The sequence below is a fragment of the Pagrus major genome, chromosome 14 (assembly GCF_040436345.1).
Source record: "Pagrus major chromosome 14, Pma_NU_1.0".
In the NCBI taxonomy this organism is placed as follows: Eukaryota; Metazoa; Chordata; class Actinopteri; order Spariformes; family Sparidae; genus Pagrus; species Pagrus major.
In genome coordinates, this window is record NC_133228.1 from 2016196 (window position 1) to 2034980 (window position 18785).

Below are 18785 nucleotides of genomic sequence, written 5' to 3' on the forward strand. Positions count from 1 at the left end.
TCACATTGTTTCTTCAGTGCTTCATCATCCAAGGTTGAGAAGTTCTGCAGTACCCCAAACTTGCTTTTAACTTGTCCAAGTGTTTCAAACCGGTCATCCAAAGATGTAATAGCCGAGTCGACGACCACATTGAAAAATGTGGTCTCTAGCCTCTTCAGGGCATCCTTGACTGGTTCATCTGGTGTTTCATAAGCAAAGTGAGTCTTTGTGCTTCGCAGTCTCTTCTCTTTCAGTTGCTATTTTTAGAATAACAGCAATGCTGCGCAGAGTATTTAATCTGATTGAAATGAAATGAATCAAACAGTCACATTATAACATACCTTTATCTTGTGATCTTCTTTCCGTCTCGATTTTTCTTTTTTTTCGTCCTTCCGCACCACTCCTAAATTTTCTTTTAGGAGCCATTGTAGTGTTGTTAATTTCCCACACCAGCGAAATAACGATACCCACAATGCCGCGGTTGCCGACCGCTGCGGCTGCGTTGTCACCATGGTTACGCACGGAGGAGGGAGCGGTCAGAAACTAACTTACTTTACTGGTTTATTTTTCACCCCTGTACTAATACGTCTGTTTAAATTGATATGTTACCGTCATTGTATTGTAGTATATGTTGAAATAAAGAGAGGATCAAAAATCCAATAACACACTGATCGTGTGGCCCCCTCTAGTGGTTGTGGCCCTAAACAACCGCATAGAGTGTTTATGCCAGCGGCCGGCCCTGCTGACATAGGAGGTTGCATTGGCTAAAGTTGTTTGGATGCACATTGTTTTATAACAAGGAGAGGCAAAGTTGTGCATTACAATGCAGACACGACAATAATTGGCACCAATCTGGCACACTTACAAGAGCAATCAACTGAATAAATGCCAGGTATAGCCTATTGTTGACTGGCACGCAATCAGTGCACTTGCAAGTGAGAGCCTGCATTATGACCAATCATGTGACATTATTCAACCATCCACCTACAGCAAATACGATCAGACAGATGCATCATTGAACACATACACAAAGCACATTCACCTAACCGTGCAAAAAGGCCATCTCTCAAATTGAAAAAAGCACCACGGCGGATGCTGACAGACAGCCTACAACAAGCCAAACATCACCACGGTGGGTGCTCTCTCTAAGACCACAACCAACCACAAGGCCTACATAACTTGCAGTCTTTCCATTCGCCCACCTGCTTCATTGTCCAACCAGTCGGCACTTGTGTTAGCAGCAGTAGCAGCTAACGTTACCTCAGCACCTGCTGCGTCTTCGGAGCACTCGGCCTCAACTTCACGTTGTTCTTCTGGGGAGTCACTGGGTGGGAGAGGACCCTCTGTTCTGGTAGCGAGTGGGCCCACTGTGCTAGCTGCACCAGCATCGTCTTTCGGTGCCTCTTCATCTCTGAGTGCCACCTTTTTGGATGTGAGCCCAAAGTGTGTGAGTGATACACTCTGGTTTAGCTTTCGCTTGCTAGCCATTTTTAGTATGACTTTTCAACTTTACATCTTTCTTCTGTTTGGCGCACATGGCTAATTTGCAGACGTGCGCAGGACTGGCTGGCTCCGCTTGGCAAAAAAATACAACATATTTGTGAATAAATGTTTTGGATTCTGAAAACTGGACATGGTGAGCTTAAACACATTTTAGTGACCATTAGTGACAATAAAATATTTTATTTTTTAGACAAAATTTGAGACCCCCTTCAAATTTTGCTTTTGAGGCTTTCAGGCGGTCTCATGGGTTAATCAGGGGGGTCGAGCCCCCCGGACCCCCCTGTATTTCACACACTGGTCATGACACCTTGGTTCCTGTAGACATGCCGTTTAAAGCGACTGGAATGTTCTGCAGGCAGCTTTTCAAGGAGACGATCAACATGAGCGCCATCATGTCCTTGATCTTCCATGGTGCTAAGCACACCAACAAGTTCTTGTACACGAGGGCAAAGCTATCAAGAGTATGACCATCACCTGCTGTGATAGGAAGGAGATCAGTAATATTTCTGAGCTCCTTCAATGCCAATTGTCTAGGTTGCCCATAACGTTCATCAAGGACCTGTATGGCTTGGGTGTATAGATCAGGAGCATAGGAGAAGGCAAGGGCTAGTTGCTTGACTTGGTCCATTTTAAGATGATCAAGAAGAATGTGATATTTGAATTGTTCTGTTTTATTAAGGTTGAGTAGATAACTGAGGGCCATATGCAGCATCCGGTACTGCAAGCTCATCCTCTCTAGTCAGGTTTTGAAAGGAAGGGGCTTCAAACTTGTAGGCATGTGTTCTGCCAGATGGGGGTGCCAAATATCTGTTCCTGCTGACCATGAGATGTACTGTAGAGGACTAAGGCCTTGAGTTGACTTTGTAGGTGGCCCTCTCCTGTTGCTGATAAATATGAAAGAAAACAAACCAAGGATTAGAAAGTCAAATAAATCTTATCGCTCTTAAGTAATGGTAAATGAAGTTCTCAGTTAAACTTAAGATACAAATTACTAAGTGTGAAAACTCCTTACAAAGACTGCCGCCCCATGTAAAGGTGAACAAAGACTGAATGAATGGGTGTGCAAGACTTACATAGGGGTGGATCAGGTGAACTTGAGCAAGTAAATGAGGTGTGACAAAAGAACCAGTGAGTGCTGAGGAAAGGAAAGGAAGTGAGGTAAAGGAAGTGAGGTAGGTAAGCAGAGTGGTGAAAACAAGAGCCTTTACTACAGTCTCCATGCCTTGCCCTTAGTCCCTGTTCAGACAAATGAGTTCAGGTCTGATTATTTCCCTTTAAGTCATTCCACAAGACAAGGTTGCCCTCTTTCCCCTCTTCTTTTTGCACTTATCGAAACGCTTGAAATCTCTTTGCGTGCGGCAGATGCTTACACTGGAATCATTCGAGGAGGGAGCACAAAATTTCATTATTTGCTGATTATTTATTACTTTATATTTCCAATCTTTCTACATCCATTCCCAACATTATGTCCATTTTAGAGAGCTTTGGTGAGGTACAAGAGCATGAGGTCAGTGAAATATTATTTAACATTTTTAAATAGTATTTTTAGTTGTTTGTTTAACTAAATAAATAAGAGTAGCAGAACAGGAAGCACAGATGGATTTGAGAAGTCATCTTATTTCAGTATTTATGGTTGAGACTGAACTTTTGGGCAAAATGGATGGATTTTTCAATTGTATAAACCAGTGCATTAAGAAGAATGTACTTGTTTTCAGCATTCAAAAATATGATGTGGTATTTTTGGTTGGTTAGACTTTTTCAAAGAGGTTGGATTTTACTATGAGTACATGATTTCTTTAATTAAATTGGTATTTCTTTTTATTTTCATGAGCTGAAAGTCATAAACTTCATAGGATATGTATATTGTAATGAGGGAATTAGTCACACACGCAGGATGCAGTATTGATGTTGTTTGTTTTTTTGTGTCCATGATCCTCATACCTGTTATAAATGCAAGTCTTCATGAACAGTAGGATTTCCAAATGATCCTGATGACCAGCACTTTCCCATACGTTGCCTCTGTTGCTATTAAGCATCTTGACTTGTATTATCTTGTTTTGTTTCTCCATCTGTCCCTTCCCTTCATCCAGCCCAGCCCTTGGTTGTAGCCCTACTGAGGGGTGTTTGGTTCTTGTGGTGGGTGGAGTTCCTCTCTCCAGCAATCATGTCAGGCTTCAATCTGCTGCACCTAATAACCAAGAGCCAACCTAGAGCTCTGAGGTCCTGCAGTCTTCCCTCAGGTCCACTGACAGGGTGCCATGTGTTTGATGTGCTCTGCCTCTCTTTAAGACTTACCCTGGCTGGTGTGTCAGCATGTCTTTACTGTCCCAATTTGTGTGTGTTCAGAATGATGTCAGCTGCTTTAAGTTATTTTCTTAAATGTGATTGGTCCTCTCAGGGAGCAGTGAACAATGCTTGAGAGCTCAACATTTGGACCAATTCTAAACAGAGCTGGCTATTGGACCGTTGAGTAACAAGTGATATGCAGTGAATATCAAAAATTCTAGGCACTGCAATTATAACACTGAATGCTAAAAAGGCTATTATCTAGCCTCTTGTCTTTCAAAACTGAATAATTGATTGGATTGTGCTGCAGGAGAATGTACATACAGGTACTTGAATAGATTTTCTTGGCTGAATTCTTGATTACTGTTGAAAGCTAATATACCGTAACTCATCAAGGCGAACTTTTATCGATAAGGTGAATTTCCATACACCTCTTCACTTTGCTTTCTATATTTTGCATGGAAAATTCATGTCATCATGAAAAACAATTTATTCAGCTACAAAAGGCAAGAAGCTTTATAATAGTCCTATTAACATATCACTTGAGAAATTATTAAAATAAAAGATAAAAATACAAAATTAGTGCCATTAGTGGTCAAAGATACACAAGGTTACTTTTAAAATGGTTCACTTCTCCTTTGAGTTTAGCTTCAGTTGAGTTTGTGGCTATAGTCGCATGCTGCTGAAATTTCAAGTGTTTACAGAAGAATCAAATAATTCACTGCTTGGCTTTCTTGCACGCACTGAGTGGTTTTGTTTGTACTTAATGTTTAAGTTTTTCATTGATCATGGGGTTTTATCATCAAGGTGTTAACAAGTTGAGAAGTTACTGGAGTTACTTAAGAGCCTTTTGGTGGAGACAATAAGATACTGAATTTGTATCTGTGTTCCAAGGCCATTTTTAGAGTTGGTGTGTAAACATTGCTGTACAAACATGTGGTCACGTATACGTCAAAAGCTAGGGTTGGTATTTTAGAAGCATTTGTAGAAGATCTCTTAACATCCTTACAGACTTGTGTTTCATTCCATATTCTCAGAAATTCAGTTAGTTCAATTATTCTCAAGCTTCATTCCGTATTCTCATGTTTTGTGTTGTTTCATTCAATGTCTTCCGGCAAGATGGCTGCTCTGTTAGCGAACGCCAGTGGAAAAACATCCTCAAAAGGTTGCTTTTCAACATGTGTCATTCAGTATTTCATTCCATAATGTCAACATTTCAAAAGTTTCATTCCCTTTTTTCAAGTTGTCAAAGTTTGCCTTTAAAAATTATTAATAAATATGATGATGTGGTTTTCCTTTACCCCCATTGAAAGAGCGAGAAAGCAGGAGGGGGAAAGAGATGGAGGGAGGGAGGGAGGGAGGGAGGGAGGGAGAGAAAGAAGTGAGCATAGGGAAAAAAACTGCCCTTCATCTGTTGTGTGTATTGTCTTCATGTCGGTGACATACAGTATTCTACAGATTCAGACATCAAAACTGTTGTGAAACGCTGGTATGATGACGATATGACTATGTACAGGTCGTTTTTAGGTCTATTTTTGCTGAGAACTGTGCATGTGTTGTGGTAAAAATAGGCGAGACTCCTACGCAAGACTTTCCATGTGAACAAAGAGGCAAATAGAACTGGTGCACCTGGTGGTAAAGCTAGTAAAGCATCTTGGCTTTGTATGGAGTTCAACATTTTAGAGCTTCGACCAGCAAAGTCACAGCCACAACAAATAGCAAAGAGGTGTGTGTGTGTGTGGTTGAGCCCTTAAATGGACTACAAACCAGCAAACTGAGTTAATATAGCATAAAGTGAATGTCGCACAGTTGGTCAAGCTAAAGTAACAGCTGGGCCAGCTAGCTTTTGGGATTGAGGTACGTTCACGACAGCTGTTTTGCTTGTGTAGGTATAATCATTGCATTCGACAATTTTGATGTATTTATTACTATCAAAGCTATGAGAGATTGTTGAACATAGCAAACTAGCCACTTTAAGGTCCAGTATCATCAGACCAAGAAATTGCTGCAAAGTTGCAGCTTCCTATATCTAGTGAACACACTGTTTATTTTTCATTGTCATTACTATACTGTACGGTATTTTTTTCATCCAACCCCTGCTTTTAAGCATTGTTTGTGTATGAGCATGCTGTTGACACCAAGGAAGACTTCAAATTTATATAGTGTAGTGTATAGATAGTGTAATAGTTACATGCAGCTCTTTTTTCTTCCTGGTGCCATCAGAAGATACTTAATACTGCATAGCTAATATTTTTTTGTCCTCCCTTCCTCAACCATCAGGAGCACACAGGACTAAGAACACATGGCCACTGAACTTTTCTCAGGAGGAGCTGAGGAAACGGCTCACACCGATGCAATACCATGTTACCCAGGAGAGAGGAACTGAGAGGTAGGACGAATTACTTTTACCTCCTGCACCATGCAATACAAAACTTCTGCTAGTGTTGTAACATGGCAATTCACAAATCAAGATTACAGTCATGGACAAAAGTTAACATACACTTGTCATTGTTCCCAAAGAGTTTTGTGAGACTGTGGTGTGTGGACCTTGGATCCTCTAGGGTTGTACAGGGTATGCGCCCCAAGAAGAAAATTTTGCACATTTTAAAGTTAATGCATCAATCTGGTGCACTTTGAGAGAAAATTTGAGAGAAAATAGTATAGTCAATAGTCAATATCAATCTATTGCCTTAAATCTTGGAACCTATTAGTCCTGACTTATAACTAAACCTTGACTGAGAGACCAGATAATCATTGTCTTGTTTCAAAATTATGAGCACCCATGAGTACCATCTCAACTATTTATTGTCTGGTCTGTATGGGTGAAGTTGCTGCTGGAAAACCCATCCCGTCATTTCGTGCATGCACTTGTGAAGGCATGTACACGTGAAATGCGGTTATCTTTCTAAGCCATGGTTCATTAACGCTGCTGCTATTGGCATTTATCAAATGTAATAAATAACGAGTAATAATGAGTTGTATTTCAGTCTCTTGTTTTTCAGGCACAGGGTCACAGAACAGCACTGAAAGTGGTTCGTAAATAAAACCCAGACAGTGAGACAGAGGCTATGTACTGCTTAGCTAGGTTATCAAGACAAGACAGACTAGAGAGAAATTGATTCCAAGCTTTCCTAGTTACTAACGTTACTGTTACTAACATTACTGTTATTAGAGACCACAAGTTTACCTGACAGCTGTTCCCCTGTCAGAATGTCATTTATCACTTTAGTAAATGCAGTTTCAGTGGAATGACAGGCTCTGAAAGCTGATTGAAAAGGTTCAAAAAGATTATTATTAAGTAGGTAGCCAGTACGTTGCTGAGACGCAACTTTAAGACTTTAGAGGTTTCTTAAGTAGAGGCTTAACCACAGCAGTCTTAAAACTAGCAGGGACAGCACTGGTCATAAGTGATACATTTACAATATTTAGCATTGTAGGTCCCAGTGTTGGCCAAAGCTCCTTAAACAGTTTTGCCGGTGGGGGGGTCCAGAAGGCAGGTAGTTGGTTTTGAGGCTGAGACCAGTTTAGAAAATGTCTCAAGATAGATACTTTCAAAAATATTAAGAACTGAGACTAACTAGTAATCAGCATCAGCTGTTCCCCTGTCAGAATGTCATTTATCACTTTAGTAAATGCAGTTTCAGTGGAATGACAGGCTCTGAAAGCTGATTGAAAAGGTTCAAAAAGATTATTATTAAGTAGGTAGCCAGTACGTTGCTGAGACGCAACTTTAAGACTTTAGAGGTTTCTTAAGTAGAGGCTTAACCACAGCAGTCTTAAAACTAGCAGGGACAGCACTGGTCATAAGTGATACATTTACAATATTTAGCATTGTAGGTCCCAGTGTTGGCCAAAGCTCCTTAAACAGTTTTGCCGGTGGGGGGGTCCAGAAGGCAGGTAGTTGGTTTTGAGGCTGAGACCAGTTTAGAAAATGTCTCAAGATAGATACTTTCAAAAATATTAAGAACTGAGACTAACTAGTAATCAGCATCAGGATGTTTTACAATATAATTTGCAGAGGATGCTAGAGACGAAGAGGTAATTTTGAATCTAATCTCATCAATTTTATTGCAAAAGAAATCTAAGAAATCATTTGCAGTGAAGGGTGCACAGCTCATGGACTGTGGTATTTGAGTAAGTTTAGCCACAGTGTCAAAGAGAAATCTAGGATTGTGTTTATTATTGCGTATTAGGCCAGAGAAATATGCTATTCTTGCAGCAAAAGAGCACGCTTAAAACAAAGTACACTTTCACGCCATGCAAAAAAGAAAACTTCCAATTTTGATTTATGCTATGCATTTTCAATTTTCCTGCAGGCCTGCTTAAGATCTCGGGTTTCATTTGTAAACCAGGTGTGGCGTAGTCTGATGCCACTGTGGGTTCTCGGCAGGAAAAGACACACGGAGTGATGATTTTTACGATCTTTTATTTCTTTATACTCGGGCCACACAATAGCTCTCTCGGGGTCGATCACAGGCGTCCTTTGCTGCCGACCGCCAGGAGCATCCGTCCATGTGTGTCTCCCTCTTCCTCTCAGGTCCAGCACGCTACTGTGTTTTAAAGGAGAGAGTGATTAGCTCAACAGGAAACCGGTGTGCCAATCACTCTCACCTGGCGCTGCTCTCCTGAGCCCTCCCCACACCTCTCTCCTGCAGCTGATGCACCACGCCCCCTCCACATACCTCCACCGCCCGACTTAGGCCGGGGAGCCGTCCGGCCTAACCCACTCCCCCCCCCTCCTCATGAGAGCGGGAAAGGAAGTCGGCCACAGCCATCTGCACCCCCGGCCTATGGATCACCGTGAACTGAAACGGCTGAAGAGCCAGATACCACCGGGTGATCCGGGCGTTGGCATCCTTCATGCGGTGGAGCCACTGGAGGGGAGCGTGGTCCGAGCAGAGGGTGAATGGGCGCCCCAGCAGGTAGTACCGCAGAGCATCGACCGCCCACCGGATGGCCAGGCACTCCCTCTCCACCGTGCTGTACCTGGCCTCCCTCTCGGACAGCTTGCGGCTGATGTACAGCACTGGGCGGTCGAAGCCCCGCACCTGCTGGGACAGAACGGCCCCCAGCCCTCTGCCCGACGCATCAGTCTGCAGGACAAAAGGGAGAGAGAAGTCAGGTGTGTGGAGAAGAGGCTCCCCACAGAGGGCCTGCTTAACCCTCTCAAACGACACCTGGCACTGCTCCGTCCACTGGACCGGATCTGAGGCACCCTTTCGGGTGAGGTCAGTCAAGGGGCTGGTCAGCTCCGCGAAGTTGGGAATAAATCGCCGGTAATAGCCGGCCAGCCCCAAAAACCGCCGCACCTCTTTTTTGGTCTTGGGCCTTGGGCAGGCTGCAATCGCTGCTGTCTTATCTACCTGAGGACGCACCTGCCCGCCGCCCAAGTGGTACCTCAGATACCGTACCTCCCTCCGTCCAACTGCACACTTCTTCGGGTTGGCCGTGAGCCCCGCCTGCCTCAGTGACTCGAGCACCGCGGCCACCTGCTGTACATGCTCCGCCCAGGTGTTACTATGGATGATGACGTCATCCAGGTAGGCGGCAGCATATACAGCATGTGGACGCAGCACCCGGTCCATGAGGCGTTGAAACGTGGCTGGTGCCCCGAACAACCCAAATGGAAGTGTAACAAATTGGTACAAACCGTACGGAGTGGAGAAGGCCGTTTTCTCCCTAGACTCTGGAGATAAGGGAATCTGCCAGTAGCCTTTGGTCAAATCCAGCGTTGTGAAAAAACGAGCAGTGCCCAGGCGGTCCAGGAGTTCGTCGACCCGGGGCATAGGATAGGCGTCAAACCGTGAAACATCATTCACCTTACGATAGTCCACACAGAACCGGATAGACCCATCTTTCTTGGTTACAAGAACGATGGGGCTACACCAGGCACTGTTGGACTCTTCTATTACCCCCATCTCCAATATGGCTTTCAATTCTGCCTGGACCACTTTTCTCTTGTGTTCAGGCAAACGATAGGGCCGTGAACGCACTGTCACGCCCGGGTGAGTCTGCACGTGGTGTTGAATAAGGCTTGTGCGTCCTGGCAGGGGGGAGAACACATCAGCGTCACGCTGCTGCAACCTGGCAATGTCTGCTCTCTGGGACGGCGAGAGATGGTTTTCACATAGGAGCGAGGCAGGATTGGTCGATTTTGGTACCTCAGGCCCCAACTCATCTCTCTCTGCCACTGCCGCCACCAGGGAAACAGACTCAGCCTCTCTCCAAGCTTTAAGGAGGTTGAGGTGATAAATCTGTGTAGCCCCTCCCTGGTCAGATCGCACAGGCTCATAGTCAACCTCACCCACTCGCCGTGTGACCACAAAGGGCCCTTGCCACTTGGCGAGTAATTTGGAGTTGGAAGATGGGAGCAATACAAGCACTTTATCTCCTGGTGAGAATTGTCTTAACCTAGATCCTCTGTTGTACAGCTGCTGCTGACGTTCCTGGGCCCGGAGCAAATTCTCACGTGATAACTGTCCTAGTGTGTGGAGTTTTGCTCTCAGGTCCAGGACGTATTGAACTTCGTTTTTACTGGGGCTTGGACCTTCCTCCCAGCTTTCTTTAACCAGGTCCAAAACCCCGCGTGGTCTCCTGCCAAACAGCAGTTCAAAGGGAGAAAATCCCGTGGAGGCCTGGGGTACCTCGCGTACTGCAAACAACAGAGGATCTAGCCACCTATCCCAATTGCTACTATCATCGTGAACAAATTTACGGATCATGGACTTCAACGTCTTATTCAGGCGCTCAACGAGGCCGTCAGTTTGAGGGTGGTAAACACTGGTCCGAATTGACTTGATGCCCAATAATCCGTACAGTTCTCTCAGTGTTCGTGACATAAATTGGGTGCCTTGGTCAGTCAGGATCTCTTTCGGGATCCCGACTCGGGAGATAACTCTAACCAGCGCCTGCGCCACACTCTTTGCAGAGATGGTGCGCAGCGGCACTGCCTCTGGATATCGTGTTGCGTAATCCACAAGAACTAACACAAAGCGATATCCACGTGCGCTCCGGTGAAATGGCCCGATGAGGTCCATCCCAATACGGTCAAAAGGGACCTCAATCAGTGGTAATGGGCGCAAAGGCGCTCTCGGGGTGGCCGGTTGGTTAACCAACTGGCATTCGGGACAAGACGCACACCAGCGGCGCACGTCCGCCCAAATACCAGGCCAATAGAATCGGGCCATTACACGGTTAAGTGTCTTTTCACACCCCATATGTCCAGCCATCGGGTTATAATGAGCCGCCTGGAAGACCATTTCCCGGCGGCTTTTCGGTACCAACAACTGGGTCATTATTTCTCCTGTCTGAGTGTCACGGCTTACTCTGTAAAGTCTGTCCCTACGTAATGAAAAGTGTGGATATGTTAACGTTGTGTCCGGGCGCACCATGTGACCATCAATTTTTATCACTTGGTCAAAGGCAAAGCGTAGAGTATCATCACGAGACTGCTCGAGTGGAAAATCTTCCATGGAGTCAAACACAGGAACCTGCGGAGCCTCCTGAGAAGGCCCCGCTGGCTCCCCCTCCCCGTCTGCAGTGTCGGACAACCTCGCGTCACCGCTGAGCACAGCGCACATATCCCATGTCCCTGTCGGCCGTGAGCGCACCCCCACACACTGCCCCACTAGCTTATCAAACCCCGGCCAATCAGTACCCAGAATCAGGGGGTGCGTTAGGCGGGAGCTAACCGCAGCCTTCACACTATGCTTTTTACCCTTAAACCGAATTTCCACTGGTACTACAGGGTATCTGTGAATATCCCCATGCACACACCTAATATCCACCCATCCAGCCTCTATCAGAGCCCCGGGTCGAATCAGACTCTGGTGAACTATAGACTGCATGCAGCCCGAGTCCACCATCGCCTGATATGTACCCCCCTGAATCCTTACCGGAACGCTGTACGTCCCTCCTGGACTTGGGGAGGGTGCTGGAGGGCCGACAACCCGAATCACTTGACCGACCTCCATGAGTGGGCATTCACGGCGGAAGTGTCCGGGCTGTCCACACCTCCAGCACTCCTGCCCTGCCGCCTGAGGAACCCTCTGTGGGCTGAGAGCAGCCCCTGTAGCGGCTGGAACCTGGGAAGGAAAGAGAGGAGAAGGGGGATTCGATCGGGTAGGAGGAGAGGGTCGAGCGGGTGTGTGTGTGTGTGTGTGTGGGTCGGGCGCAGGTCTTCTCCGGGGTGCCGGCGTGGGACGGGCGGGAGAGGCTGGCCGACCCTCATGTGCCCGGGCTCTGGAGAGCACAGCCAGATGGTCCTCCGCCAGTGTGATGGCCGCGGTCAGGTCCACCGGGCGGTGGCAGTGCACCCAGTCTGAGGTGGCAGCTGGAAGCCCCTCCGTGAACTGCTCCAGGACGATCTGGTCCACCAACCGGACCTCGCCGGCGGAATCCCCGGGCTGCAGCCATCACGTTGCCGCGTCCTTCAGCTGCTGTGCAAAGACGAACGGCCGCTCTGCGGGTCCGAGCTTGGCTCCCCGAAACCTGCGGCGATGGTCCTCCGCGGAGAATCCCAGTCGGTCCAGGATGGCCCTGCCGAATCACGTTGGGTGCCAATGTGGCGTAGTCTGATGCCATTGTGGGTTCTCGGCAGGAAAAGACACACGGAGTGATGATTTTTACGATCTTTTATTTCTTTATACTCGGGCCACACAATAGCTCTCTCGGGGTCGATCACAGGCGTCCTTTGCTGCCGACCGCCAGGAGCATCCGTCCATGTGTGTCTCCCTCTTCCTCTCAGGTCCAGCACGCTACTGTGTTTTAAAGGAGAGAGTGATTAGCTCAACAGGAAACCGGTGTGCCAATCACTCTCACCTGGCGCTGCTCTCCTGAGCCCTCCCCACACCTCTCTCCTGCAGCTGATGCACCACGCCCCCTCCACACCAGGGTATAGATTTCTTTGATTGATTCTCCTCTTGGTAGAGATGGGTGCATCAAAACAAGGAGAGAAATAAGTACTGAGTTAAGGTCATTTGTGAACTTTTCAACAGGTTCTATCACTGTCGCAAAAGGAGCCAAGACCAAAGACAATTTGTCCCTGAGTGGCGCTAAAATTGCTGGGTTGATATGACAAGAAGTAAAAATATTTCTCTCACCAGTACAAGGACGTGTGCTAATGACGTTTCAAATGTAATAAGAAAGTGGTCTGACACTGCAAGGGATATAAGTGACATTCAGGACTGACACATCTAACCCATGGGAGGGAAAATCACCAAATTCTTCTGAGAATTAGGAAGAGTAGGGCCCTGGAGGTCTATAGATTACCACCAGGTGAAAGCCAGTTTCCTGGAGAAGGCCGTTACTAATTGCTGTCACTTCATCATGTATTGCTTTGTAGCATGGCCTCTTAACTTCTTCTGAATGATTATGATTGATAACAGTTCATTACTTTTCTGGGCCAATTTTAAAAAGGCTTTTTTGATACGCCCATTAGACTCAGCCACAAACGCTACAATGGGGAAGACTAAGGAGCTCAGCATTGATCTGAAAGAGCACATTATTGATTTGAATAAGTCAGGAAAGTCACTTGAAGTCATTTCATAGCAGTTGGAGGTCCCAACATCAACTGAGCAAACAATTGTTGGTAAGTATAAAGTGCATGGCACAGTTGTGTCACTGCCACAGTAAGGAAGAAAACACAAACTATAACCTGCTGCTGAGAGAAAATTGATCAGGTCGGTCAACAGTCAACAAAAAACACCAAAAGGCAAATCTGCGATGAATTAAATGCTGATTGAGTTGCATTGAGGTAAGCGAAATATAATTTTCAAAAGGATTTGAGACAGGTGGTCAAGAGACTAATAATTTTCAGGATTTAAAAAAAACTGACTATTATACAGAAAACAATTTCACAACAATAGACAATTGGACAGTTGGACAATAACATCAAGTTCATGCAGGAAGATGTCAGAGGAGACAGTCTGCCCTTCTTGGACTGTGCAGTACACACTGAAGAAGACAGAAGCCTCAACACTGAGGTGTACAGAAAACCTACACACAGATCGATACTTGCTGTTCGACTCTCATCACCCACTGGAGCACAAGCTGAGGGTCATCAGAACCCTAAACCATCGGGCTGAGACCGTGCCCACAAAGACAGAGGGTAGGAGAACGAACAGAAGCACATCAGGGGAGAACTTAAAACCTGTGGATACCCAAACTGGACCTTTGTCAAAACCTCTAAAAGATACAGAGCAGACAGAGAGGAGGAGACGGAAAAACGTTACAACATTGTCATTCCTTATGTTGCGGGAATATCTGAGAAACTCAGGAGGATCTTAAATAAACATCATATCCTGGCTCACTTCAAACCTATGAACACAGTGACCCCTAAATTCCACCAGATCTGTGTTCGGTCCGGCTCCACTCCGTCACGGCTCCGCCACGGCAGTTAGTTGCATATCTGCTCCATTTCAGCTCTGGCAGTTCAGACCCTTCCGGAGCAAATACGCAGGGCTTCTATTTCTTCCGGATGCCGGAGCATGGCGCAATAATTCAGCCGAATTCAACACAGCGCAGACAGGAAGTCACACACCAAAACAACAACATAACATCTGGTTAATTTTCGATTAAAATATATAATATATTTAATTATGAAGAGCAATTCAGATTCTAAGGCCAGGAAGAGGCAAGGAAACTCTAAAACTAAGTCAAAGTTATGAAAATGCAAGCATTCCTAAACAACTCTTACAAAGTAAACCTCTCAACAGTTCCATTAACCCCCTTTTCGCAACCACACAGCAAATTTACTTAAATTTGGATGGCATCGTCTGGCACCGGTAATACAAAACATATGCATAAATCAATTGGAATGCAATAGAAACAAAGGCAGGAAGGGTCATCAGCTTCATCAGACAATGAAATTACAAGAAACAAAAGGGAAGGAAGGGGGGCATTTGCATTCAAACCTGCAGGGGGCACACAGTTGACACTGTCATACTGTTGTGGATGGATGAAGGATGTGATATTAACTGAGATGGAGAGGAGAGATTGTGTGTTATCTCCTTCAGTTTAGATATCCTTTTTTTCTCAACTTAAAACCATCATTTGTCAGAACCATGCAATCTGTTTAGTATTCTATGCAGCAAACATTTACAGAAATGACACCTTTCTACTAAAAGTAAAGACAATAACCAAATAAGTTACCTGTGTGTCACAGCATTAACTCAACTTAACTTAACTCAACTTTGTCTTCACCCCATACTAGTATGTCATCAATGATGTTCACAAATCCTTCCAAGTCCCCAAGCCTCTGAACAATGCTCTTTTAAAAAACCTCCAGAGCAGATGAAACACCAAAGGGAAGGCATTTGAATTGGTATGACGGAATGGTGTGTTGAATGTACATAATCTGGAACTTTCGTTATCTAGTCATATTTGGCAGTATTTGTGTCCAATACAGAAAAGACTGGAATTTGGCATTTCTGCCACAACCTTCTCTACTGTCCTTAAGGAAAAGTGTTCCCTCTTTATGTCTTTGTTGATGTTTTGTGGGTCAATGCAGAGTCTTATTTTTTACTTGGGTCCTGGACAGTGACCATGCTGTTAACCCAGTCTGTGGATTCTGTCTGTTTTTCAACCACACCAAGTTTTGCCATCCTTTCCACTTCACATTTTATTTTGTCTTTCAGTGCTAATGGCACCTTTCTGGGCAGGTGAACCCCCGGAGTTACTGCTGAATTAATGTGATGCAGTCCAGTTACACAGCCCAGTGAACACATCTTTATACTCTTTCAGGATGTCCATTTCATCTTCTTTTTCCACTTTGTATACTCTTTTGTTAAGTCCCATCGCCACCTAAAATAGCTGCTAAATTGTCTTAGATTATCTGGAATTCAAACTCTATCACTCCAGTTTTGTACTCACATTTCAGCTTTGCCACACCCAATGGCACCATCTGGTGACGGGAATAGGCCACTAACTTGAAGCTGGACTTCATCAAAGGTGCATGTTTCCGTGCAACTTTTTTCGAAATATTTTCAGGGGTAAGACGTTGCAATCAGTGCCTGTATCCAGTCTGAAGGTGTGCTTGAGTACTTAAGTCAATTTTTTCAGGTTTGTTGTAATCGTGGCTATTTTTTTCTTCTCTCTTTTGTGTCAATGGACCCAATGAATATTTCACTTTCTTCTTGTTCAATTTTATTTACATTTCTCTCTATTTTCTGGGAATATTCGTTTAATTTCTTTGTTTGGCACATGCAACCAAAGTAGTTTTTCCGTGAACAAACTTTGCAGGTTTGACCATAGGCAGTGCACTTGCGAGGCTCATGTTTATATCCATATTCACTGCATTCAGTTTTATCATTGACACTGCTGTCTTTGGGCTTTTTGTTAGCTTCAGTTTTCTTAGCTTGTTCATTGCCACATAAATATCTTCATGTAAAGCTTTCATGTGGCTTTGTATAGCTTCATTATCTCTGCAAATATTAATAGCTTTGCTCAATGACAAGTCAGGTTCTCTGAGAAGTCTTGCTCTAACCTGATCATTTGTGACACCACAGATGATGCGGTCTCTTATCATTGACTCCGTGAGCTGCTCAAACTCACATACCTTCACTTTATTCTTCAGGTCAGTAACGTAGGCATCAATAGACTCACTCGTTTCCTTGGACCCTCGTGAAAAACACATTCCTCAGATATGTTATGTTCCTCCTTGGCTCACAATACTGCCAAAACTTCTACTTCAACACGTCCAAATCACCCACATCATCATCGAAGTCCATGGTATTCAATATCTTTATGGCTTCATCTTAGGCCACATGGAGAAAAGGTGCGCACTTTACCTTGTCCGCTTTTCCTGGTTGCTGCTGGCTACCAGGTAAAGCTCAGACTTCTGGATCCACGAACGCCAGTTTTCAGCCAGATTTCCTTCCAGGCATAAACTGTTCGATGGCTTTAGTTCCTCCATTGTTTACTTCTGACACCATGTCACATATTGTTGTGGATGGATGAAGGATGTGATATTAACTGAGACGGAGAGGAGAGATCGTGTACTGCCATGTATCTTTACTGAACACCTATTCTACATTAGTAACAGGTCACATCACAGGTAATCTACTTAAACAGCGCCCCTACAGGTTAAGATGTTACTATACATCACAGACACGATCAAGGGGTCAAATTAGGAGGGGTGCAGAAAGGACACATAGCTGGCAAATGAAATGATCAAGGTGGTTGATAGCTACTCTCAGAAGTCACTTGATTAACAAGTCTCAAGCCCAAATGTGCACAGCCTTGGGGGGCTCCGGTGTTGAGCACTAATGTGGAGGAGCTGTGACTGAGATTGTGGTACTCAAGCCCAGAAAGTGAAGTTCAGCTTCATAGGTGAGATTGTATTGATTGCTGAGCTAAAGTCAACAAAAAGCATTCTGATGTAGCTGTTATTTTCAAAATGTGTGAGGCCTGAATTGAGGGCTCCTGCTTTTGTAGCCTGTGACATTTAGAATTGCCTGCCACATATGTTTAGTGCCGTTGGTGTTGAGGTCCCTCTCCAGTCTCTTCTGATGTCTCCTCTTTGCCTCGTTAAGACTTTCATTCCATATTTTCAATATGTAGACGAATGCTGACTGTTTAATCTCACACGGTAAGACTCACTTGAGGTACAAAGGTACTGCTGAAGCCAAAGAACAAGCTAACCCATTCAGCCTGTGCCAGGGCCCATATTGCTGACAAGAGACCAAAGTCATTCTTTCTGGAACTATGGTATCCAAAATGTTTGATGTTGGAAGGACATGGTCACTACAGTGAAGTATGGCAGTAGAGTTCTTATATGGCAGAGGTGGGCAACATTTTTTTCCAGAGGGCCATACTTACTTACTTACAAAATAAGCGAAGGGCCACATATTGGGCAATTCAATCGAAACATTAAACACATAGTGCTGAATTATGTTCAACTAATTCTCAGTTCCAAATGCAGAATCGACCTGCAGCATTGAATGAAGACAAGATCAGGCTAATATTAACTATTCATGAACAAACATGTGGTCATATACTTCAAGTATAAGACCACATTAACTTACTTTCTGTCTTACAGATGTAACTGTATCTAACCTATGACAATGAATTATAACTGTACAATATTTATGAATTACAATATGTAAACCAGTTGCCTACCCATGTAATTTGGCCTAATAAGAACAGTTGAGATGGTCATCTCTCTTTGCAAAACCATCAAAGTTAAGCGTCATGTCTGATGTAACGTGACTTGTTGAAGTTCAGTCATGTCCTCATCTTGTCAACTCCTATTGTAACGGAATGTAGACAGCGCCCTCTGTTGGAAACAAGCTAAATACTCTACTCCTGTAGTCATTCGCATCAGGCTTCATTAACGATCATTAACATCTCATTGATTTTTTGGGAGATTGTTTTATTATTTTGAGGACGTCGCGGGCACGTGTGTTATATGGCGATGTATGAGTGCTAAAGATGTGGAGGAATAACACTTCATCATGAATTTGCAAATGTACTGAGAAGGGTAGGCTAATGCTGTAGAAGAGGAGGCTGCACTTTCAGGACCACATTTCTAGTTTTTCGCCACAGTGCCACCCACCAAATTGGACAACCGATTTAGAGATAGGGGGAGTAAGACGGACAACAAATAAGTGTGAGTACTGAAAGTGAATAAAGTTTTATTTGTTTGACATTATAAACAAGTCTGTTGTCTTGAACTGGACAGGAAAGTTAACGTCGGCTTGACGAAGTGTGCAATAAGTTTGCGTAATGTAAGTTAAGTATAATAAGCTTATGACAGTTTGCTGCAACTGCGTTAGCTGCTTAATATCGCCATATGGACATTTCGGGCAAGACTCTCAAGGCTGTAACCATATGTGTCAACTTCACAATCAACAGGTGGGATTAATTATACAGGACGTCTTTGTGCCAAGTATTAAAAAGTCAAATTTGACTATTGTCCTTGTCTTTCTTTAAGGTCTAAATGTGATTTTAGTGCAATAATTCATTTAACATTATTTGTATTATTAATAAGTATTATTTGGGTGGACTCAACCTTAAAA

General features: G+C 44.4%; 1 protein-coding gene across 1 annotated transcript in view; it reads left to right on the forward strand.

Moving 5' to 3' along the window:
* The window catches only part of msrb3 (methionine sulfoxide reductase B3), a 28776-nt gene that overhangs the window by 3952 nt on the left and 6039 nt on the right, over positions 1 to 18785 (forward strand). The window contains exon 2 of the mRNA XM_073480290.1: positions 6049 to 6157. Coding sequence (XP_073336391.1) covers positions 6120 to 6157 — 38 coding nt within the window. The 5' untranslated portion in view covers positions 6049 to 6119. The remainder of the gene's footprint in view (positions 1 to 6048; positions 6158 to 18785) is intronic.